A 23096-nucleotide genomic window follows, 5' to 3' on the forward strand; every position below is an offset into this window, starting at 1 on the left:
ATATACCATTGCAGCAAAAGGAAAAAAATACCTAGGAGTAAACCTACCTAAGGAGACAAAAGACCTGTATGCAGAAAACTATAAGACACTGATGAAAGAAATTAAAGATGATACCATGTTTTTGGATTGGAAGAGTCAATATTGTGAAAATGACTATACTACCCAAAGCAATCTATAGATTCAATGCAATCCCTGTCAAATTACCAATGGCATTTTTTTACAGAACTAGAACAAAAAATCTTAAAATCTGTATGGAGACACAAAAGACCCCAAATAGCCAAAGCAGTCTTGAGGGAAAAAAACGGAGCTGGAGGAATCAGACTCCCTGACTTCAGACTATACTACAAAGCTACACTAATCAAGACAATAATGGTATGGCACAAAAACAGAACTATAGATCAATGGAACGGGATAGAAAGCCCAGAGATAAATCCATGCACCTATGGTCAACTAATCTATGACAAAGGAGGCAAGGACATACAATGGAGAAAAGACAGTCTCTTCAATAACTGGTGCTGGGAAAACTGGACAGCTACATGTAAAAGAATGAAATTAGAACACTCCCTAACACCATACACAAAAATAAACTCAAAATGGACCTAAATGTTAAGACTGGACACTATAAAAGTCTTAGAGGAAAACATAGTAAGAACACTCTGTGACGTAAATCACAGCAAGATCTTTTTTGATCCACCTCGTAGAGTAATGGAAATAAAAACAAAAATAAACAAATGGGACCTAATGAAACTTAAAAGCTTTTGCAAAGCAACGGAAACTGCAAACAAGATGAAAAGACAACCCTCAGAATGGGAGAAAATATTTGCAAACGAATCAACAGACAAAGGATTAATCTCCAAAATATATAAATAGCTCACGCAGCTCAATATTAAGAAAACAAACAACCTAATCCAAAAATGGGCAGAAGACCTAAATAGACATTTCTCCAAAGAAGACATACAGGTGGCCAAGAAGCACATGAAAAGCTGCTCAACATCACTAATTATTAGAGAAACGCAAATCAAAACTACAATGAGGTATCACCTCACACCAGTTAGAATGGGCAACATCAGAAAATCTACAAACAACAAATGCTGGAGAGGGTGTGGACAAAAGCGAACCCTCTTGCACTGTTGGTGGGAATGTAAATTGATACCGCCGCTATGGAGAACAGTATGGAGGTTCCTTAAAAAACTAAAAATAGAATTAACATATGACCTAGCAATCCCACTACTGGGCATATACCCAGAGAAAACCATAATTCAAAAAGACACATGGGGGCTTCCCTGGTGGCGCAGTGGCTGAGAGTCCGCCTGCCGATGCAGGGGACACGGGTTCGTGCCCCGGTCCGGGAAGATCCCACATGCCGCGGAGCGGCTGGGCCCATGAGCCATGGCCGCTGAGCCTGCACGTCCGGAGCCTGTGCTCCACAACAGGAGAGGCCACAACAGTGAGAGGCCCGCGTACTACAAATAAAAAATAAAAAAAAGACACATGCACCCCAATGTTCACTGCAGCACTATTTACAATAGCCAGGCCATGGAAGCAACCTAAATGCCCACCGACAGACAAATGGATAAAGAAGATGTGGTACATATATTCAATGAAATATTACTCAACCATAAAAAGGACCGAAATTGGGTCATTTGTAGAGACGTGGATGGATCTAGAGACTGTCATACAGAGTGAAGTAAGTCAGAAAGAGAAAAACAAATATTGTAATATTAACACATATATGTGGACCTAGAAAAATGGCACAGATGAACCGGTTTGCAGGGCAGACATAGAGACACAGATGGAGAGAACAAACGTATGGACACCAAGGAGGGAAAGTGGTGGTGGTGGGGTGGTGGTGTGATGAATTGGGAGATTGGGATTGACATATATACACTAATATGTATAAAATGGATAACTAATAAGAACCTGCTATATAAAAAAAATAAAATTAAACTAAAGAAATAAAATTAATTCAAAATGGATCAAAGACCTCAATGTAAGAGCTAAAACCATAAAATTCTTAGAAGAAAAGCTTCATAACGTTGCATTTAGCAATGACTTCTTGGATATGACACCAAAAGCACAGGAAACAAGAAAAAACAGACAAATTGATTTTCATCAAAATTAAAAATTTTTGCATGAAAGGACACTATCAATAGAGTAAAAAGGCAACCCACCGAACTATCACGTATCTAACAAGGGATTGATATCCAGAATATATAAAGAGTTCCTACAACTCAACAATAACAAAACAACCCAAATCAAAAATGGGCAAAGAATTCAGATAGGAATTTCTCCAAGAAAGATACAAAAATGGCCATAAAACAAATGAAACAATGTTCAACATCACTAGTCGGTGGGGAAATTCAAATCAACACCACAGTGAGATGTCACTTCATACCTACTAGGAAGGCTATTATCAAAAAAAAAACAGAAAACAACAAGTGTTGGCAAGAATGTGGAGGAATTGGAACCCTTGTGCTTTGCTGGCAGGAATGTATATGGTGCAGCTGCTGTGGAAAACAATATGGCAGTTCCTCAAAATTTAAACAGTGAATTACCAGTTGATCCAGTGATTCCACTTCTGGAATTGAAAGCAAAGACTCAAACAGATATGTGTACACCCATGTTCACAGCAGCGCGATTCACAGTAGCCCAAAGGTGAAGACAACGTAAGTGCCCACGCACAGATGAATGGATAAACAAAATGTGGTCGATACTTACAATGGAATGCTACTCAGCCTTTTAAAAATGCAAATTGTGACACATGCTACACTACGGATGAAACTGGATGCTATTATGCTAAGTGCAATAAGCCAGTCACAAAAGGACAAATACTGTATGATTCTCCTCACATGAGGTATATAAAATAGTCAAATTCATAGAGATAGAAAGTGGAATGGTGGCTGCCAGGGGCTGGGGGAGGGGAGATGGGCAGTTAGTGTTTAATGGATAGGGTCAATTTGGCCTAAGGAAAAAGTTCTGGAGATGGTGGTGACGGTTGCACAATAATGTGAGTGTACGTAATGCCACAGAGCTGTACACTGCAAAATGGTTAAAATGGTAAATTTTGTGTTATGTACGTTTTACCACAATAAGAAATTAAAAAGAAAAGAATCAGTGAATCAGCCAGAAGAAGGAAGAGAGAAGTGGTCCAGGGCAAGGGAAAAGCACATGCAAAGGCCCAGAAGCTGAAAGCGCTTGGTGAGTTTGAGGAGCTGCATGGAGGCCAGGGTGTCAGGACAGTAGGGAGGGCAGGGAAGGGGCACTGGCCAGGCCGGCCAGGTAGGCAGGAGCCGACCACAACACCGACACCGGGCAGCCACGTGCCAACTCTGAGTTCCACTTGCCCCATGTGTAAGACGGAGACACTGCCACCTACTTACAGGGTGTCAGGGAACATGACGTGAGGCACATGAGGTGCAATACATGGATGGCTAAATGTGAGCTGTTAGCACTGTCCATCCAGTGCCCTGAATTGAAATGGGGGTGGGGCGGGGTGGTCCGGGGCCCGGCACCAGGGTCACCAACCGCAGCTGGGTCCCAGGTGCCCGTGAGGTGGTCGTCAGTGTTACCCAGACAAGATGGTGGCCAGGAGCCCAGCAGCAGGGCCAGGAGGAGTGGGGGGGATCCGCCCCCTCTTCTCCAAACACCATCTGCCGGGGCCCAGAGCCAAGCTACCCTGTGCCCTGTTTGCTCATCTGTGAAATGGGGACAGGGAAGGACTGATACGATGAGGTAGAATAAGGTAATGGCCTTAGGAGGAGCTTTGAAGATCTCCCCTCAACCTGCCAGCAAGACTCACCCCTCCCCTCCCCCAGGTGTCCCCTGGAGACCCCACGGGGCATGCTCACCTCAAACTCGCCCTTGGTGAACTTGGCATCGGGCACGCTCACGAGCTCCTCCTCGCCCACCTCAGGAAAGCCCTAAGGGAGGACAGCTGCTGGGACCGGAAGCATGGCTACCAGACCACACCCTCCCCCAGCTCTGCCCACAGCTGGAGCCCGTGCCGGGGGTCTGCCAGCCCACGCGCCGTCTGCCCAGGGCTGATGAGAGGGGGCTCTGGGACCACACCTTCCTGCCACAGCCAGGGTCCCCAGGGACCAAATGCCCACCCTGCCTGGGCAGAGCCCTGTCCTCACACAGGAGGCCACACATACTCGGATGTGCCAGAAGGCTAGCACGGCCACCACCATGGCGGTCGTGGTCCGGCCCTGGCCGCTGAGGCAGCTGAACACGAAGCCGGAACCCGGGTCCTTGGCAAGGGCAGCCTGCAGGGTCCCCAGCAGCCGGTCGAAATCCTGCACAGGGAGACCAAGGTCTGAGTCAGTGGGTACTCCCAGCTGCACAGACTCCCAAGATGGCCCATCCCTCCAAATGGCAACCATGGCAGCTGTCCTGGGAGTGTCTGCCCGGAGCCTGGCTGTGTCAGGCTCACAACCTTGTATGCACATACGCTCAGCTCACTGCAGTACACACAAGACCACGTGCACGTAAACAGCCACACTCCCATGTAACCAGGCACTGGACGTATGAGCAGACACGGGCACACACCTGAGGTTCCTGGTGCCCACCATCTGCCAGGTAGAACAAGCACATTCCTATGTGCTGCGCCCCCGGGGCTGCACGTGGACCCCCCCCCCCCCCCCCGCCCTACTGCCCACCTGAGGTGGACCCAACCCAGATCCCAGTTTGAGGGCAGTCCCAACCTCAGCCAATCACTGCAGCGTGAGACCACCAGAGGGCAACAAACTACGGGCAGCCAGACCCACAGAGCAAAGTGAGGGGGCCATACAAGCCCCGTCACCACCCGTCTCACAGACAGACAGACACAGGCGCATCACCCAAAGAACTGACACATCACACAGGCACACAGCGACCCCCACACAACACACGCCAGGCACACACACCACACAAACCTTAAAGACCCACAGACCGTACAGACATTCACAGGCATAAACCTACAGATATCACATGCAGACAGAACTCCCTCAGTCACACACAGCATTCCCCAGCACCCTCCTCCACAAACCCCCTACACACACACCACACAGCTCCCCACCAGACACGCTCTCCACGCGTCCCCCAGTAAAGACAAGTGGCACAGCACAGCCTCCATAGACACAAACACACCACACACACTCTCCACAACCACACCCACTCTGAACACACACAGACATGCTCACCCACCCCACACACACCTACAACACATAATACACACAAACAGGCACGCGCGCACACGCAAACACGAAGCTTGGCAGGCATGTGAATAAACCGCCTAGGCCGACCTGAAACCCTGCAGAACAAGCTCTTAGTCCCTCTGGGGAGCTGTGCCCACAGCCAAGGCCCAGGCCCGAGGGAGGCAGGGGGGGCGTCCTCTCCCTCCCCAGAGGCCTCAGCCACGCAGCCCCCTCACCTCCTCGCGGGGGGCACAGAAGTCTGGCATGGGGACACGGTGGTAGGTAAGGCCGGGGCAGGCCCCGCGGTGCTGGCTGAAGACCTCCTGCGTCGTGAGGCATGTCTGGAACCTGCGGGTCCGTGGGCCCTGGGTGCCTGCGGGAGGCATGCTCAGGTGGGCCTTCAGCTGGGTCTCCAGGTTCTAGGGGAGGGTGGGACGGAGGGCTCAGGCCACGCGGCAGCCCCCAGGCCAGCCCTGAAAGACCAGCACCCCTGCGGCCAGGATAGTCCTGGCTTCCGGGCCCATCCCTCCCCCTTCTCAAGCCTCAAGGTTTATAACCAGACCCGGGGCTGCAAGGGAGTCCTGAGTCAGCCACTCCCTGAGACCGCTCCTCTCGGGGCCTCAGTTTCTTCATCTGTACAAAAGGAGCACAGAAGCTTCTGAAGACCCTTTCAGGCCAAGTCCCCAGAATGCCTCCAAGGCAGGGGTGCGTACAAGGCAGGAGGGCCTCACCTCCACCTGGCTAGGGGCCGTGGGGGGCCCAGGCCACCGCAGGCTGTGGGTGCGCCCGTCACACTCCAGCACAGCCTCCTCTCTCAGGTTGACCCACACGACCTGCTGCAGCTTCCTCTTAGTGTCGGTCAAGTAGGCCAAGATACTCCCCAGGGCCTGGGGGGACAGATGGCCGTCAGTGCAAGAGCTCAAACCCCCTTCTCCTCACCCCGCAAGTGGGCCCCCTGGCTGGTCACCTTGGCACTGGGCTGGGCCGTGCCATAGATGGGCAAACGGGGCACCCGCCGAAAGTTGGCCACGTCCATCTCTCTGACGGTGCTGAGTGCGTCCGGGGAGACGAGGTCATCTGCCCCCTGTTGGGAGAGAAGCAAGCCTGGGACCCTCAGCGGCCGACTGAGGTTCAGAACCTGGCCCCAGGTGGGCATGGGGAGTGGGGGGTGAGACCAGCACTTGACAGTTTAGAAAGCACTTTTGCACACTTGGAGCCTCAGAACCACCCTGGCAAGGGCAAGTGCAATGGTGCCCACTCTCCAGATTAGGAAGCTGAGGCTCAAAGATGAGAGGCTGGTGGCAAAGATACCAGAACCAGGTCTCCTGACTCCCAGCCCAGAGCGCTTGGCGTTGAGAATGAGGAGTGGGTACTGGAACGTAGCCAGAGCTGCAAATGCTTCTAAGGGCCTGAGAATGGCCCCATTTTGTTCACAGGAGGATCCCATCACCGCACGGACCATCCACCCTTTGCTTCCTGTGAGGGAAATGCTTAGCCCAACCCCACAGGAACCAAGGCTGTAATCAACCCCGGGGCCAGCCCACACCCACGCCCACTTCCCCAGCCAGCCAGGCACACTCACCAGGGAGCCGGTGGTGATGAGGTCCCCAGGGGCCACAGGCCCCGCTGAGCTTAGTGTCACAGGCAGGCGGTACAGTTCGGGACGGGCACACAGCCAGCGGCTGAAACTGAGGGCAAAAGCCAACGGGTACTGCAGCCCGAGGCAGGGAGAGACGGGAGTTCAGGGTCACATGGCCATCCCAAACTCTCCCTGCCTGCCCTCTGGTCGGGGGACCCCAAGAGATACCCATCACGGCCCAGGGCAGGGATGAGGGGCTGGGGAGAGAGGACCAGCATATCCGAAGCGAGATCCCTCCAGGCCCCGATGCCCTGGCTAAGGGTACAGAGATGGGCCCAGAGGAAAGAGACGTGGGGCCTCCCTTTGCCTGACCTGCTCGGGGACCATCCCTCTATCTGGGTCTCTCCTTGCCTCTCCCAAACCCGCCTTCCTCTGGAACCAACACACATGTCCCCACTCCCCTCCCCGGCTCCACAGGGGTCCCCATCAACCCCATGCCAGTCACTGGGTGGGGAGTCTGGAGGGGCCCCAGGAGAAAGGGGGATGGGTCCGCTCATCCCCCTACCCCACCTGCTCATGGAGATAGTAGTTAAACAGGACCAGGTAGAAGTATCGCTCCAGGCTCCGCAGCGCCCTCTGCCGGACACCGCGCTGGCTGCCGCTTTCCTGAGAGGAAGGGACCAGGAAGGAGGGCGGGCAGTAAAGATGGGGCTGCTAAGCCACCCATCCCCACACCAGAAGGCAGGAGTTAAGCCTCAGAAATTCCCATTAGACAATCTACCCCCACCCTTCATAACCCTGTTTCGCCAGGTTGGAAGTTCTTCCAACCCTATCCCATTTGCTGTGGTTTATCCATGGTGCAGGAAGAGCTACTGGTGACCCCAGGAGGCACTCCAGCTCTCGGTGAGGCTCTGTGCCCAGAGACAGGCTGGGCCTCGCCGCTTTGCTCCAATGCCACCCACCATGCAGGGTCGCCCACAATCCGTGTTGAAGCAGCAAGTGTATAAACACCCTTCCCTGAACCAGAGGCCCTCGCTTAAGAGCAGCGACCCTCCCCACCCCAGCGTCCTCTGGGCAGGGGGCTGTCACAGAAAATTCCAAGGGTCCCTCTCTTTACCTTCGGATCTCAGGCTTCTCCTGCTAAGTCAGCACCACCTTCTGGAGGGCAAGTGAGATTCGTACAGGCCCGAAAAAAAGGTCATGCCCTTGGATGAAATTTAACCCCATCTTTGGGAATCCAGGCCAGAGGTCAGCAAACTTTTACTTCTATAAAAGGCCAGACAGTAAATTTTCTAGGCTTGTGGGCTACACGATCTGCCTTGCAACAGGACTCTGCCTGTTGCAGCATAAGAGAGCCAGAGAGCCAGACTCTGCCACGGCAGCATAAGAGAGCCAGAGACGGTACATAAATGGATGGGCAAGACCTCGTTCCAACAAAACTTATTTATCAAAACAGGTGGTGGGTTGGATTTGGCCCGTGGGCCATCGTCTGTCAACCCCTAATCTAGACCTTATAAGGGGAAAAATCCTAAATACACAAAAGCCTCATCTTCACGAAGTAGTTCAATGCGAAGTACTTACTTTGACCCCACTGCGCAACTAGATGGGGCCTGACGATCACAGCAGGTGACGGCCAGGAGGAACACCTGCTCTGCCAGGTGCCCTTCTGAGGCCTTATGACCTGAGCTCATCTAATCGTTACAACAACCCTATGGGGTAGTTATTGTGAGTGGCCTCATTTTACGAGTGGGGAAACTGAGGCACAGAGCAGTGAAGCAGGTTGCCCAGGTCCACACGCCTCTAGGTGGCAGAGCCAGGAACAGAAAGAACTCAGGCAATCGGGCCAGAGCTCTGCTCCTAACCTATCGGGCCAATGATGGCTGAGCCTCACGATGGCTTTGGTTCCACAGCCAGTAAACCTCAACAACGATAAGCAGGTATGACATGGAAGGGACGGGGTTACATGAAATAAGCAGGACATAGACGTGCCCTAGGCAACCTACAAAAGAACATCAGAGATATGAAAACTGAAGGAAGGCAGCCAAAATGCTCACGGCAGCTGGGCTTGGATGACAGGCAGTTTTATTCCTTCTCTGATTTCTCAATTTTCTATGATATAATATTGCTTTTAAAACACTTTTTTAAGTGTTAAAGAAGAAAAAGACTCTGGGGGCTTTAGATTCTTTCCACGCGCTGTGTGCGAACAAGCCAACCTCCTCTCCCCAGAGCACAGGGACAGGCCCGCTGAGACAGCCCAGAGCCCGTCACTCTTGCAGAATCAGCGGCTGGACCAAACCTTGGCCTTCCCAAAGAACAGCGAGGGTTTTTATTTGCAGGGGGAGCCGGGAGCAGCCTGGGAAGTATCTGGAGCCAGAGGCCCCCAGCACCTTGCCAGCAGCCCCTTCCTCCATCCTGTTTATTCTGCAGCAAGGGGTCCTGGTCAGGGAAAGTAAACTTCCTCTCTTCCTGCAGGCCCAGCTCCCCATCTCCCCTTCCTCTGAAAACTGCTCTGCTCATGGGAGAAGCAGCAATTAGGAAAAGCCAGTCTGAAGGGGGCCAGTCAACAGGCCCAACCAAACAAGGCTGCCGGGCTCAGGCAAAAGCAGCGGCTCTCGGTGCCTCACCTGAGCCGGGGTCTCCGGCGGGCTGCCTTCCAGCTCCCTCCGGTGTTCCAAGACTACTTCCTTCAGGTCATGCAACTCTGCACAGGCGGTGATGGCTCTGTCCACCTGGTGCCAGAGACCAGGGCAGGGAAGAGGGGACGGCAGCAGGAATGGAGCAGGGCCATGGAAAGATGGCAGGAGGTAGAAGAGAAGAGAGGGGGAAGGAGAATGACTGGCCGGGAAGGGAAGGAGCGGGCAGGGGAGGAAGAGGCCCCCCAGTGAGGGGAACGAGTGCCCCTCCACGGCCCCGCCCCCAGCTCCTTGCCCAGCCCCCTCGCTCACCTCCTCCACCATCCTCCTCCCCTGGGGCACCACGTGGAGAAAGCTCTGGACCACCTGGAGCTGCTCCATGGGCAGTGGCTTGGTCTTCGTAGGGGCAGCCCTGACAGGGAGGGGCAGTACCCTCATCAGCACTCCCACAGGCCTGGAGGACGCCCCGCTGTCGACACCCTCCCATTCACCTGGCCGATGAGAGGCACCGGACTACATGCTCCAAGTTTTCCTTCCAAATCAGTTGGGGAGACAAGAGGCGTTTGTTCCACTGGGGAAACTGGGGCCCAGAAAGGCCAAGTGACTTTCTCCAGGTCAGCCAGTGAAGTTTGCAGCAAACTGGGAAGTGAACCCCAGCTGCCCAACTTGCAGCTGTAGCTCTGGGCTTCTGACGTGTCCCCGGCAACGTGGGTCAGCCCTGCCCTCCCCTCTCCTTATCCCCACAGTCCCCTGGGGCACTGGGTCCCACGAGCCACTCACTCCGGCCTCGAGGCAGTCCCACTGTGGTGAAGCAGGATGAGGGTGCCCAGAACCATGCCCAGGTTGGTCCTGCCCACGCCCGTCTGGCAGCTGAAGAGGAGAGCAGGGGGAGGCCCGTGGGCCTCTCGGAGCAGCAGCAGGCTGGGGGTCTCCTGGGGAAGGGCCACGAAGAGCAGGTAACAGCGTGACCAGAAGGCCCGTGGCTAAGGACCAAATTGGGGCTGGGGGATCATGACATGGGCCGCCCAGCCCCACGGCCCGATCTGCTCCACCTGCCCCAGGAGCACAGGCCCTGCCTCCTTCCCAGGGCCCTGGAGCTGAGAACTACTCAGAGGGGACAGGGCCACAGTTACTCTGCTGTGAGAGGCAAATTAAATAAGGTGACCTCCCAAGGGGGTTGGGACAGAAACACCGGTACTCAGGAGATATCAGCTGAAGCCTGGAAGGTAAGAATTTTTAGTTCCAATATAGAAATGAGGAACTTGAGGCCTAGAAGTTAGGAGATCTGTCCAGGATCACACAGCAAGTTAGCAGCCAAGCCACAGCCAGAGTCCAGTCCTCCAGATGGTCAGCGCTGGGCTCTGTCATTAGAGAATGTACAAATACACACCCACACCAGACACACACACAGCCCACACACTCACGCCCTCAGCCTTCCTCCAGAAGCCACACCCACCAGGGCATCTCCATGGAGACGGGGCCTTGACACAGACCCACTCTCCAAGCACCTGCCCACCCTCCATGCTCCCAGCACCCCTCTTGCCCCCACTTACCCGGAGGACACTGATAAAGGCATCAAACTGGGCTTCCAGGGGGGCTCCTTGCTCTGGCAGGGGCAGACGGTGGTACCTGCCGGGTGAGGGGGAGCGGCCCATCAGGCAGGCCACACACGCCGGACATCCCCTCACCCCCATATTCCCATGGGAGACACAGGCGTGGGGAACTCAGCCCAACCTGCAGATGGTGAGACTGAGGCCGCAGCTGGAGAGCAGGCCCAGAGAGCACCCACACCCAGCACACTGGGGGCCTGTGCAGGCCCTCGGTACCTGTAGGTGGGCCGCAGGAAGAGAGGCCGCTTGTACACCTCCTGGGTCACGTGCACATCGTCCTCGCCCTTGACGGCCACGGCGTGGGGCTCCCCCCGCAGGTCTTCGGTGTTGTGGTACACGTAGTACTTGTTCTCGCTCAGCTGGGCAAAGTCGTGGATCTAGAGGAGGTCGGGGGTCAGAGGGCCATGATGGACTTTCCTGGCTGAGCTCTGGAGTGCCTAGGCCACACCGAGGCCATGGACAAGCTGCTTTCCCTCCAGGGAGAACTACACACCAGAGGTCCTCTCTGTGCCCTGGGAGCCCTGACGGGACCAGGGTGGCCGCTGGCCCGAGGGCAGCCACCCATGCCTGAGTTGACATGGCCCACACTGGGGCCAGGCTGGAAGGGCTTGGCCCGGTGGGCAGCAGGAATTGGCTAAACCGCCAGACTGAAGGACAGGAGGAAGGTCGGTCAGCTGGGAGCTAGAGGGGAGAAAGCCTGAGCTGCGGCCTCCGTTCCGCCCGGGATGTCCCAGGGGAGGTAGGGGATGCCATGACCCCCACACACTCTTTACACACCTCTGGGCGCATCAACAGCCTCAGAGACCCTGACAAACCTCCCAGCTGTGAAGGAGGAGGACAGAAGAACCTCAGAAACAGAGGTGCATGGAGAGAAGTGACCCAGCCCAGGCCTCACAGCTCACAGGAGGCTGAACTTGTCCTGGGGCTTTCAGTCTAGTGCTCTTTCCCCTCCACCAGACCCTTTTCTAAATAATGGTGCTGAGTTTGGAGGAGAAAAGCAGGGTGGGAAAGGGGCAGAGGCAAGCAGAGCCGAGAAGAGAAGTCCTTCCCCAGGCTGCCCGGGGCCAGCGTTGCAGCAGCCATTCACCCAAGCAGGGCAGAAAAGTGAGCGCGTGTGTGCCAGTGAGAGCAAAGCGGGGCTGGGGCTCAACCCAGCTGTCCAAAGCCTACCAGGGGGGCGGCCTCCCACCTGCACCGCTGGCCCTCACCTCCTTCCGGATGGCCAGCTCCAAGCGCTCCACCTGGACCCCGGGTCCGAGGCCCTGGAGGTTCTCATGAAGACTCTGCTTGTCTCGAGGCGTGTAGGGCACAAAGTCCTCATCAGCACGCAGAAACAGCACGGGCTCCTCCCGCACGCAGAAGATGACGCACTCCTGCCGGGAACCCAAGAAGGAAGGAAGCGTCACCGCTCCCCCACCTCGGGGCCTCCGAGCTAGCCGCTCCCCCTCATCCCGGGCCCATCGCCCCACTCTGCCCCTGCAACCTGAATCCTACCCCAGAAGCAAAGCTCAGTCCCAAGGCCACCGGCTCCTGACCCCCCTCCTCTCAGGGCCAAGAGCCCTTGATCTGAATCTCGTGGTGTTAACTCCTGCCCTGGATTAACGTTATCAGTGAATACATCTTTCTCCCTTTGTGGACTACAGGTTCCTTGCGGGTAGAATCGTGTCCTTGTCATTGTCGTGTCCCCACAATTCCTAGCGCAGAGCCCTAGGTAAATCAAGCGCTTGATAAACATCAGCTGAAGAAGCCAATGCCCACCACCACCACGTAATCATGCATTCACTGAGCACCGTACAGACAGAGGGAGATGTGTGGGCAGGCCCCGCCCTGCAGAACTTGCTGGGAAGGTGGGATCCGTGCTCAGCTAACACCCCCTCCCCACTCTGGTTCACTAAGGACTCTCCATCTTAACCCAGGTCAAATCACACTCGGCTGCCCGCCGTAAGCCTGCAATCACAGTGGACACTCATCCTCTGTCCTGGAGACACTCAAAACCCCACCTCCACATCAGGCAGGAGAGAGGAGGCATGTAAAGCAGGCGCGTGGAGTCCAGGGGTCTAGGTTTGTGTCGTGGGACACCACTCAGGGGCTGTGTCACTTATCCTCTCTGGGCCTCAGTTTCCTCCTCTGTAAAATGGGAGAATAACTGCCTCATAGGACTGACATGGGGACGTAAGTGTTAGCTGTGATCATCATCCTGTGGGGTGTATAAGGGGCTTCTGACCTTGGGACTCCCATGTCCACACAGGACACTGCAATAAACATTCACCCAGAATTTCCCAGTCATGCTGACCACAGTGACCATAATGGCACTGAAGGCCTGGCAGGGCCTGGTCCTGGTCACCAGTCACCCTCCTTATGATATGGCCAGGCCCCTCCAGAGCCTCTGAAGTTGCCCCTCCTGGAACCCCTTTCCCCAGATTTGGGGGCTAGCCCCTGCATGGGAAATGGCCATGCTTACCCTGTGTCCGTCCTTCTGGAGTTTCTGAAGCACCCGCCTGAATCCTGAGAGGCTGGGCTGCCCCATGCCGAACACGGTGAGCCCGCCCCGCACCTGCCGGAAGTTGGGGGCCCCACAGCTCTGCAAAGTGCCCAGCACGTCCATCTTCTCTGCAACATCCCGCACCAGGAAGTAGCGGCCCTGGCAGGGGGAGAGCCACAGGGGGTCACTCAGATGACTCAGGGATGTCTTCTACAAACAGGGCTCTGTCCCAGGCCCCAGGGGATAGGGAGCAGGGAGAGGGGGCGGGGGACATGGTCCTCGAGTTGTCTGCTGACTCGTGGAAAAAGTAGACAAAATACATGACTATCCGTGATGCCAGGAGGAGTGTCGTACAGTGTGGGAAAAGGAAAGGCAACTCCTCCTGAGGGGGAATCCAAAAAGGCTTCATGCAGGAAGTGGCATCTGAGCCTGGCCTTGAAGAAGGAGAGCAGGGAGAGGTACTCCAGGGACAAGAAACAGAAGACCAAAGCTGCCTCTAGGGTGGGCCTGCAGCTCCCCGGGCACACAGCAAACATCTCTCCTACCCAGAGGAAGCTCATGGAAAAGGGGCTCGAGTAGGGAGTCACAGCTGGGGCACCAAGAACCAACCAGGAGAAAACTGCTAGCCACTTCCTAGAGGCCTGCGGCTCTGGGAATGGGCAGGTTTCTCCCCTCCCCAGCTGGGGAGGCAGTGACTACAGAGAAAAGAGGAAAACACTACTCAGGGATCAGGTGAAAGCAGGAAGAACCAGAAGACACATTCCTGGGCAAAAAGGAACCATGAGGTCATCTCATCCACCTGTTCACCCATCTACCCGTCCACTGCCACCTCCTACCCGGACCCTCTTTCAACAAATACAGTTTAATCATCATGATTATCATTCATTCATTCATTCATTCACTATTTATTGAGCACCTACATTATACCCAAGCACTGTTCTAGGGCCTGGGGCTACAGCAGTGAACAAGACACATGAAAAGTCATCTGCCCTTGTAGACTTTACTTTCCAGGGGATATTTAAGGCAAAAAAAAAAAAAAAGATACAAAGACAGATAGATAGATGTACATGTACATGTACATCTCTCTACATTCCAGAGAAGTCCTGAAACTTCAAAAGAGAATGGGATGGAGAGCCTGCAGGGAGCCGTCTGGGGTCCCAGGTCCTTCAGGCTCCCTTCTCTGTTCTCCCTGGTGCTCCGAGAGAGAGGTGTGGGCAGGCTGGGGGCCAGGCAGGGGACAGATGGGGACAGAAGAGCAGGGGGCTCCACAGGGCAGGAGGAACGGGGCCCAGGAAACCAGGGGGTGAGAGGAAGTGGGATCAGGACCCCAGAGGGTGGGGTGAGGCAGTGAAGCAGAGAAGGGGGACAGTGTGGAAAGCAGGAGGAGATTAGGGAGGGAGCCTGTGAGGAAGGAGGGCAAGAGGGTGGGAGAGGCCGCAAGGGGGAGAGAGGGGCAGGCCCAACCTCACCTGCACCAGGTAGTGCTCTGGGGTGGCATCTGAGAGCCGGCCCAGCGTGTAATGGGCTTTGAGCAGCTCATCGTGGATCTGGAACTCCTCCTTGCAGTTGTACCTGCCAGGGGCAGAATGGAGACTGAGTCAGGCAACCTCCGCGGCCAGTATCCGCTCCACCCTCACCAGGCCTACGGCAGGGCCACCCCGTCCCACCCACGCATTTATGATAGAGGCTGCCCACTGTCCCCCAATAGCCACTCTCTCCTTCTTCCTCAGCTACAGTACCCTGGAATTGTGACTGGGACATCCAGCTGAAGACTACATGTCCCAGCCTCCCTTGCAGCTAGTGTGATCATGTGATTCAGTTTGGGCCAATGGGATGTGAGGAGAAGTGATGTGTGCAACTTCTGGGCCATCCCCTTAAAGAGAAGATGTGTGCCCTCTACCCTTCCCTCCTTCTCCCTGTCTAGCATCCAGAAATGATGGCAGGAAGTAGATGCTGATGATGGTGGGGCAACAAGAGAAGAGGAGCCTGACTGATCATGGAGCAGCCACGTCAGCCTGGAGCACCTCCTGGACTTTTGTGTAGACAGAAGCTTCTGTCTTGTTTAAGGCCTCCTTAAACAAGGCTTAACAAGGACCATCCCAGACGGTCCCTCCATCAGATTGTCTCTGAGAACAACCCCACACTGACAACCCCCTAGCACAGTGCAGTGGTTCAGGACCCAGGCTTTGGGGCCACGTGGCCTGGGTATGACTCCAACTCCACCGCTCAGTAACTCCATGGCTTTGGAATTACTTGCTCTATAGCTCCGCTTCCAGTAATTGCAACCTCCTAAGGGCTGCTGTGAGAAGACAATGCGCTAATGAAGTAAGTGCTTAGCCCAGTGCCTCAAAGACTGTGATCATTTAGTAATCTAACTACAATTACTAGCAGTAGTTCTGCCTCCACACAGGGCCATTTCAAACAAAACCCACAGCTTTCTGTAGATGCTAAACCAGGCGGAGCGCTGTGCACTCAAGACCCAACAAGGTTCTGTGCTGATTATAACAATGAATAAGACACAGCCTCCCAGAGCTCATGATCTGGGGTCTGAGCCTCTTTACAAAAGGAAAGGCAGGGTGGGGGAATGACTGGGGTGGGGAGCACTAGACAGGAGTCCACAGACCTGGGCTCCCCGGCCAGCTCTGCCTCCATCACACGGGACCCGTGGCGAGCAAACCCTTCTGCCTCCTGAGACTCAGTTTCTGTGTCAGGATCAGTTTTCACATCTGATCTAATAGCTATCAGATCAGGAGTGAGCAAACCTTTCCTATAAAGGACCAGATAGTAAATACTTTAGGCTTTGTGGGCCACGCAGTCAGCTGCAACTACTCAACTCTGCCGTTGCAGCCTTAAGCGTCTGCTGACAATACGCAAATGAGCGGGAATGGCAGTGTCCCGACGAACACTTATTGAACTCTTATTTACCGAAACAGGAGATGGGCCTGAAGGATATGGTTTGCCAGCCGCTGTACTGGATGATCTTCTAAGGTCCCTTGAACCTCAAACAAGCTACAACCCAAGGATCACTGGGTCACGGCTGGCTCCAGGGAGCACACAGTCTCACTACAGAGGAGTTTTGCAGCAGACCGGTGACTGTCCTGAGCCACACCACGCTTAAATATTTTGAATGTCATCCCCACATATCCTGATAAGGAAACTGAGGCCCCGAGAGGGAAAAGTATCTGCCCACGGTCACGGAGCAGGACAGAGGCAGAGCCAGGCCCAGGACACGAGGTTCCAACACTGTGCTCAAGACCCGAACCTAGTTTTGTCATCTGCTAGTCAAAAGACTATATATCAAGTCCCTTTTTTCTTTTTTTAATAAATTTATTTTCTTTTTTTTTATTGCTGGCTGTGTTGGGTCTTCATTGCTTCGTGCAGACTTTCTCTCCTTGTGGCGAGCGGGGGCTGCTCTTTGTTGTGGTCCGCGGGCTTCTCATTGCGGTGGCTTCTCTTGTTGTGGAGCACAGGCTCCAGGTGCACGGGCTTCAGTAGTTGTGGCACATGGGCTTCAGTACTTGTGGCTCGTGGGCTCTAGAGCGCAGGCTCAGTAGCTGTGGCGCACGGGCTTAGTTGCTCCGCGGCATGTGGGATCTTCCCGGACCAGGACTCGAACCCATGTCCCCTGCATTGGCAGGCAGATTCTTAACCACTGAGCCACCAGGAAAGCCCTCAAGTCCCTTTTATTTAACATCTCTTTTCCTCCCCTTATCATGAGCACAGTAACGTATTATGCCTACAATTTTCCTGTCAGGCCCCAAAGGCAACAGGCCGGATTTATCATTCCCACTCCTCAGGTTTCCTTATACAGAAGGCCCCATCTGCGAACTCTCTGCCAAACATCTCTGCGTGGAGAGAATTAAGAATTAAATGTTTAATTCTTAGCTCGTCATTTAATTCTTAGCTCGTCATGTCCCACTTCCTCCATCCTGGAGGGGTCCAGAGGCAGGGAAGCTCGGTGGGCAGATATGATGTAAGACAAGGCTTCCTGACTCACCAGGAGACGCATCCAATGCCCCTTCTGTCTCCCTGGCCTCAGGCTCCCAGCACCCACTCCTTCCCTGGGCCCACATGACGCATGCAGTGTGTCCAGGTCTCTCAAAATATGGGGCCAGAACAAACCCTCAGCCCCCTCTGGGAATGTCCTTGAAGGGCCTAATTAGGAGGGTTGACCAACAGCTTCCAGCTTTTTCAGCCCAAGGCCCTTTAATGGCCCGGTGTTAACCTCAGTTTCGAACCATAATTACAGGTTGTGGGGGGTGAAAAGAATCGACATTTTATGCATCTAAGAATATAAACTTCCTTTGAAAACATCAGCCAAAAATTACTCTCAAAAGGGTGTCCCCCCCTCCCCCAGCCACTCTTCCCTCTCCACACTCCCTGGCACTGTGACATGGCAAGTAATATGGGCTAAGAGACCCGCGACAGACGCTGGCTCTGCCACCCACTTCCTGTGTGACTCCAGACAAACTGCTTAACCTCTCTGGGCCTCAGTATCTTCATCTACGAAAGCAGTTTGGAGACTCTGAAGTGCTGTATGCCACCACCCCTCTAGGCAGCTCCCCCCAGACATGTCTTCCGGGGACACGGTCACACTCGTCCTGCCACTCACGTGATCACGACGGGGGCCACCTTGTTGGGGATGATGGACTTGGCCTTACTGTTGTGCAAGCCCGTGGTCTGGAAGGAGTGGACACTGAGCGAGTGCCGACCATCCATCGTGCCACCGTTCTGGAGGCCCTCAAAGGGGGCACTGGCTGAGACTGTCTGCTGGGCTGTGCTGGCCGTTGTACCCATAGTCTGCCGGCAGCCTCAGGACCCAAGACCTGTGGGGTAAGAGGTCACGGAGGGGGTAGGAAAAGCCACAGCAGGAAGGGACCCAGCCCACCCACCATCCCTACCCTGTGAACAGATACACAGTCTGAGGCCCATGAGAGGGCCAGCTCACCCTGCAGCTGGAGACAGAGGGTGGGTTTGCTGCCTCCAAGCCGGTGCCCAGCAAAGCACAGGTTCGCGGAGCACCTACTGTGTGCCTGGCCCCCTGCTGCTGCCTTGGGGGAGTTATGGACATGGAGAGTCAAGAAGATGTAGCCCCCTGACCCCTTACAGCTTATACTCCCCTAGTGAAGATAAGACAGTTAGGAAGGGGTTAACCATCTCCATCAGGGCAGGACCTAGGGCTCCAAGTAATTGAGTCAGGCCACGTGGAGGCCAAGCCCTGTAGACTGGGAGAGGGAGGAGGCCTTCACCAGAGGGAGAATCAGAACCAGAACCAGAACCAGAGGCAGAGGGAAGTCTGGAGACAGATTTGAAGGATTTGGATGGGAACAGGACGCAGGAGGATATTCTAGCCGTGAATGTCACAAAACGAGGCCAGGGAAGTCCAGATTGGGTGAGTTCTCAGAAGATCAAGGGTTCAACAAAAGCACCAGGCCCCTGAACTCTCCATCAATAACCTCAACACCATCAACATCGCAACAGCCGAAGCTTCTGCCCAGCATCCGGCATGCCAGGCATCCTCGAGGACTCCCAATTCCTCTCACAGGCCTCTCTCCTAGGGAAATATTGATAGTTAAGGATGCACATAACTGAGTGGGCTACAAGGGTGTTTTGTTGATCACAATGTTACTTATAGTAACAAAACACTGGGAACAGCCTGCAACGGGATTTGCTGAATAAATTACGGGGTATCTCTAAGGTGGAATGTTAAACAGCCTTAAAAATACCTTACTGACTGCTGTGGAAAGATATCTAGCAACCAGGAATGGAAGGAGCAGGCTGCAAAGCAAGTACAGGCTATAATCTCATTTTAATGCATGAACATGTAGCAGGAGAAAAATCCGGGAGGAGGCACATGAAGATGCTAACCGAGTCAACACCTGGTGATGAGATTATAGACAATTTTTATTTTCTCCTTTTTCCTTATCTGCGTTTTCTGATTTTTCTCCTCTGAACACTGGGTAATAACATCTATTTAAAACAAATAAAAAGAATGGCTGGGGAAGCAGGCCAGGAGAGCTGCTAAGAGCTGGTAGAGGGTGTGGGGAGGACTGGCTCAGGCATCCAAGAACCAGGCCCGCTGGGAAGGGAAGGGGCTGGGAATTCCACACAGACCCAAGAGAGGGGGTGAGAGACGTGGGAGACAGAGGCTCAAAGAACTTTCTGAGAGCCCAGCAGCAGCTGGCCCCATGTGGCGCTGACGGACCAGGATCTGGAGGGGGAGGGAGCGACCTGCCCGGCCAGCCCCCACCCCCGACCCGCACCCTGAGATACTTCCCCTCTGAGAACACAGAGGCCATAAGCAGTCTTTAGAACCTGACGACTCCCCTCCGCTCCCCAAGCTGCCCTCAGCCTGGCATGGGCTGTCCCCCCTCAGGCAGCGGGGACTACCTGTCCCCCACCATCCACGCTCCGCCCACGCCCTCTCATAAGCAGCAGCGGCACCTCAGGCAGTGGATGGTGGGGTCAGGGGTCAGCATGAAACCGGGGCAGCAGGTCAGTCTGAAGGCTGAGCTCACTGCGCCCTCTCCCCTCCCAGATCCCGAGTCAGAGCTCCTGGTCCCAAGGAGGGCGCTCCCAGGGCCTCCCCCGGCTGTGCCCTCAGGCTCCGCCTTCCCAGAGCCACCTAGACAGAATGGCTACTCATTCCATCCCTCGCAGCACGCCAAACCACCCCCTCTCCCTCTCCAGTCTGGAAAGGGTTCCCCACCTCTCTACGGCCCAGCCGTGTCACCCTTGACAACTCCCAGCAGCTGTGTGACAGCTCTGCTAACACGCTAACCGAATGTTTTTGTAAGAGCCTCATCATGACTCTCCACACCCGGTCCGATCTCTCACTCTCTTTTTTTTTTTCTTGGTAGAAGGTGGAAGGAATGAGCCTCTGTTTCCAAACAGAAACAGAGGCGCTCAGAGCAGGTGAGGGGCTCCACAGCGGACCCCCAGCTGACCATCAGCAGAGCCAGAACCTTCTCTCCGCTTCGCCTGCCACAGCAGGCCCCCAACATGGCTCACCAACTTTCCCTAGACCCCTCTTCAGCAGCCTGGGCCAAGGAGGCATGGGTGGGAAGAGCCTCCTCCAAGAACAGGGAGGCTGTCCCAAAGGAGGGAGTGACGGACAGGACATGGGAAGGGCCTGCAGGAGGCAACAGCTGCCTACAGCTGCCAGGCCAAGGCCGGACCCTGCTCCCACGGGGCTGGGCCAGGACTGGCACCTCCATCTCGCCTGCCCCTCGCCTCCCCCAAAGCTCCAGCTCCTGCCTTCTTCCTCTCTCGAGGGCTCCACAGGCGGTGACAGGCCCCAGCCGGCCCCTATAAGGACAGCCTGGAGACAATACAGATGTGCACAGCTGCAGGCTTGGGGGAAAGACCGTATCGTCTGAAAGTTGACCTGTCTCCAAAATGTCTAGAGGAGGGGGAAACCCTGGGATTCCCAGGCTTCTCACTCTGCAACTCTCCCCCTGAAGCCTCTCCACCCCACCTAGAGTGAGCCTCGCCAGCAAAGGACCCTTCATCCTGTTAGCCACGTGCTGTGGGGCCTTGGGCACCTTACTTCTCCCGTCTGGGCCTCAGCAGCCCCAGCCATAGAGTGACGGCGAAGGATGGAACAGTCGGAAGGCCCCTTCCACATGGATCTAGGCAGTCCTAGTGGTGATACCACTGCTGTCCACTGCCAGGGCCAGGGGTCAGCAAGGGCACACATGTAGGTGGGATCCCTAGTGCTCAAACCTCCACTGGGGGGAGAATCGGGGTAGACCAGGATGAGGCTAGATAGTAAGATGGTGGGGGGGTGTCTATGAGCCTGGATGGTTTTGCAAACAATTAGGCCTTATTTTCCTAACTTCTAACTAAAAGCTAACATCTCCTTAACCACAAGTGAAGGCCACTCCTGCTGTGTCGCAAAGCCCAGGACATACTCATCACTAAGCTCAGAGACGTGTTCACATCACACAGCAGCCGTGCAGGTATCTGGAAACGTGGCTTGCGCTCATCACTCCCTTCACACCACTGTAATTATCAGACCTGGGTCCCCTGCCCCCCAGGTCTCGGGTGACAGGACCGGCCAACTCTGGGCAACTCTGCGCCTCGTGGTCTTGATCCCCCAGAGCGGGATCCAGATTCTCACAACCGCCTTTCTCTCAACAAGCGTGGAGAATGTGACGATCCCAGCGAGAAGCCTAGCCTCACCTTACGAAGCCAGCTGGAAAGAAGCTGCCGTGCCATTTGCAAAACGGGGTTCTCCACACTTGGGACCATCGAACCAATCGCAAATGCCTGCATGTCCATCATGCTGGCCACATGCCCTCAAAGGCACACCCCAGATGAATGTCCCCATCAAAGCCAAGCAACAGCAGCCTTGACGCTGGTGTGTCTTTAAAAAAATAAAATTTAACCTTAACTCACTTAATGGATTATCTGGTTAACGCAAGAGTATCTAAGGACACGTATTACTACATCACAAGTTTGTGTTTTAGTATTTTGATAGCACTCTCAATAAAATTTACTCCCTCTGTAATCCCAACTATTTAATTTGTGCATTTAAAAACATCATTCCGAGAAGGGATCTGTGAGCTTCTGCCATCCTGCTACAGGGGCTCTTGGCAAATAAAAAAGGGAACCACTGCTTTAAGGGAACACCAAGCCCCACCAAATACAGGCCCCTTCCACGTCTCTCCTTTGCCTCTGTGTGTGTTAACATTTCAAAGCACCTACTAAGTGCCAGGCACCATGCTGGGTGCTTTACAACATATGGTGCCCCCTGCACACAACCCTATAAGGTTCAGGCCTCACTGTGTCCATTTCAGGTGAGGACGGCTGGCCTTTGCTAAGTGGCAGCATAAGCTTGCCTCCCTGCCTCTTCACAGCTGACCCTGACAGCAAGAACACCCCACACACTCTCCCCTCCCTCTTGGACCTGCTTGACCGCCACTCAGGGACCTTAGGGACCCCCATCCACTCCACTCTCTGCCAGGGCACCCAGACATGACCTCCTAGAGGGGAAGAGAGACGCACAGTCTCCCATGCAGGGAGCGAGGACTGCAGACTCCATTTCACCCACAAAAGGCCTCAGCGACCAGCTAAGAAGCCACAGAATCATCTGGGCTGCAGTTACAACAGCATTTGAGAAAGTTCCACACATGGACATGCCACCCTCCTGCCTCTGGGCAACCACACAGCAGTCAGTCCCGAGAGAAAAGCAACCACCCTACGGAATCTTTCACAGAGAGGTGACCTCATTTCTCCAAGAAGAACCAAACTTCAGGAGCTGGAATCTTAGCTCCAAGTCATCAACTAACTGCCCGATGCTACAGCACAAACATCCAGCTTGCCGGAGCAGTGAGCCTCTCGTCAACGGCTGTATTCAAGCCAAGGGGATGCTGCAGACAACCATCCTGGGTCCTAGATTGGGGATGACAGACAAGAGGTTCAACAGCTGAGTCCTAAGGCCCTGGACCTAAACATCGCAGGAGCCCAAGTCCATTTCTTTTCACATGATTCTTGGTAGAAGTGAGTGATGATTCCATCACCATGCTGGTGTCAGTTTCCCCATCTCTGATCCAAAGCTCACAGTCCCCCGTCTCCCACGTCTTCTGTCCTGGTCATGGAACAGCAGCCATGGCC

At 54.5% G+C, this 23096-nt stretch overlaps 1 protein-coding gene across 7 annotated transcripts in view; it reads right to left on the reverse strand.

Moving 5' to 3' along the window:
- The window catches only part of PALD1 (phosphatase domain containing paladin 1), a 90078-nt gene that overhangs the window by 26403 nt on the left and 40579 nt on the right, over positions 1–23096 (reverse strand). For 3 of the 7 annotated variants that reach the window (XM_033842592.2, XM_033842594.2, XM_033842591.2), the window contains exons 2-17: positions 18091–18304; positions 14948–15050; positions 13458–13637; positions 12205–12369; positions 11213–11373; positions 10940–11015; positions 10167–10318; positions 9699–9798; positions 9378–9482; positions 7324–7419; positions 6757–6885; positions 6142–6258; positions 5906–6061; positions 5411–5593; positions 4155–4295; positions 3849–3920 (exon numbers count right to left, since the gene is read on the reverse strand). In XM_033842592.2, coding sequence (XP_033698483.1) covers positions 3849–3920; positions 4155–4295; positions 5411–5593; positions 5906–6061; positions 6142–6258; positions 6757–6885; positions 7324–7419; positions 9378–9482; positions 9699–9798; positions 10167–10318; positions 10940–11015; positions 11213–11373; positions 12205–12369; positions 13458–13637; positions 14948–15050; positions 18091–18275 — 2121 coding nt within the window. In that variant the 5' untranslated portion in view covers positions 18276–18304. Of the gene's footprint in view, positions 1–3848; positions 3921–4154; positions 4296–5410; positions 5594–5905; positions 6062–6141; positions 6259–6756; positions 6886–7323; positions 7420–9377; positions 9483–9698; positions 9799–10166; positions 10319–10939; positions 11016–11212; positions 11374–12204; positions 12370–13457; positions 13638–14947; positions 15051–16101; positions 16290–16403; positions 17104–18090; positions 18305–23096 lie in introns of those variants that run through there. The other 4 variants (XM_033842599.2, XM_033842598.2, XM_073793707.1 and 1 more) reach the window with 4 other exon arrangements.

This window comes from Tursiops truncatus, chromosome 16, assembly GCF_011762595.2.
Source record: "Tursiops truncatus isolate mTurTru1 chromosome 16, mTurTru1.mat.Y, whole genome shotgun sequence".
NCBI lineage: Eukaryota > Metazoa > Chordata > Mammalia > Artiodactyla > Delphinidae > Tursiops > Tursiops truncatus.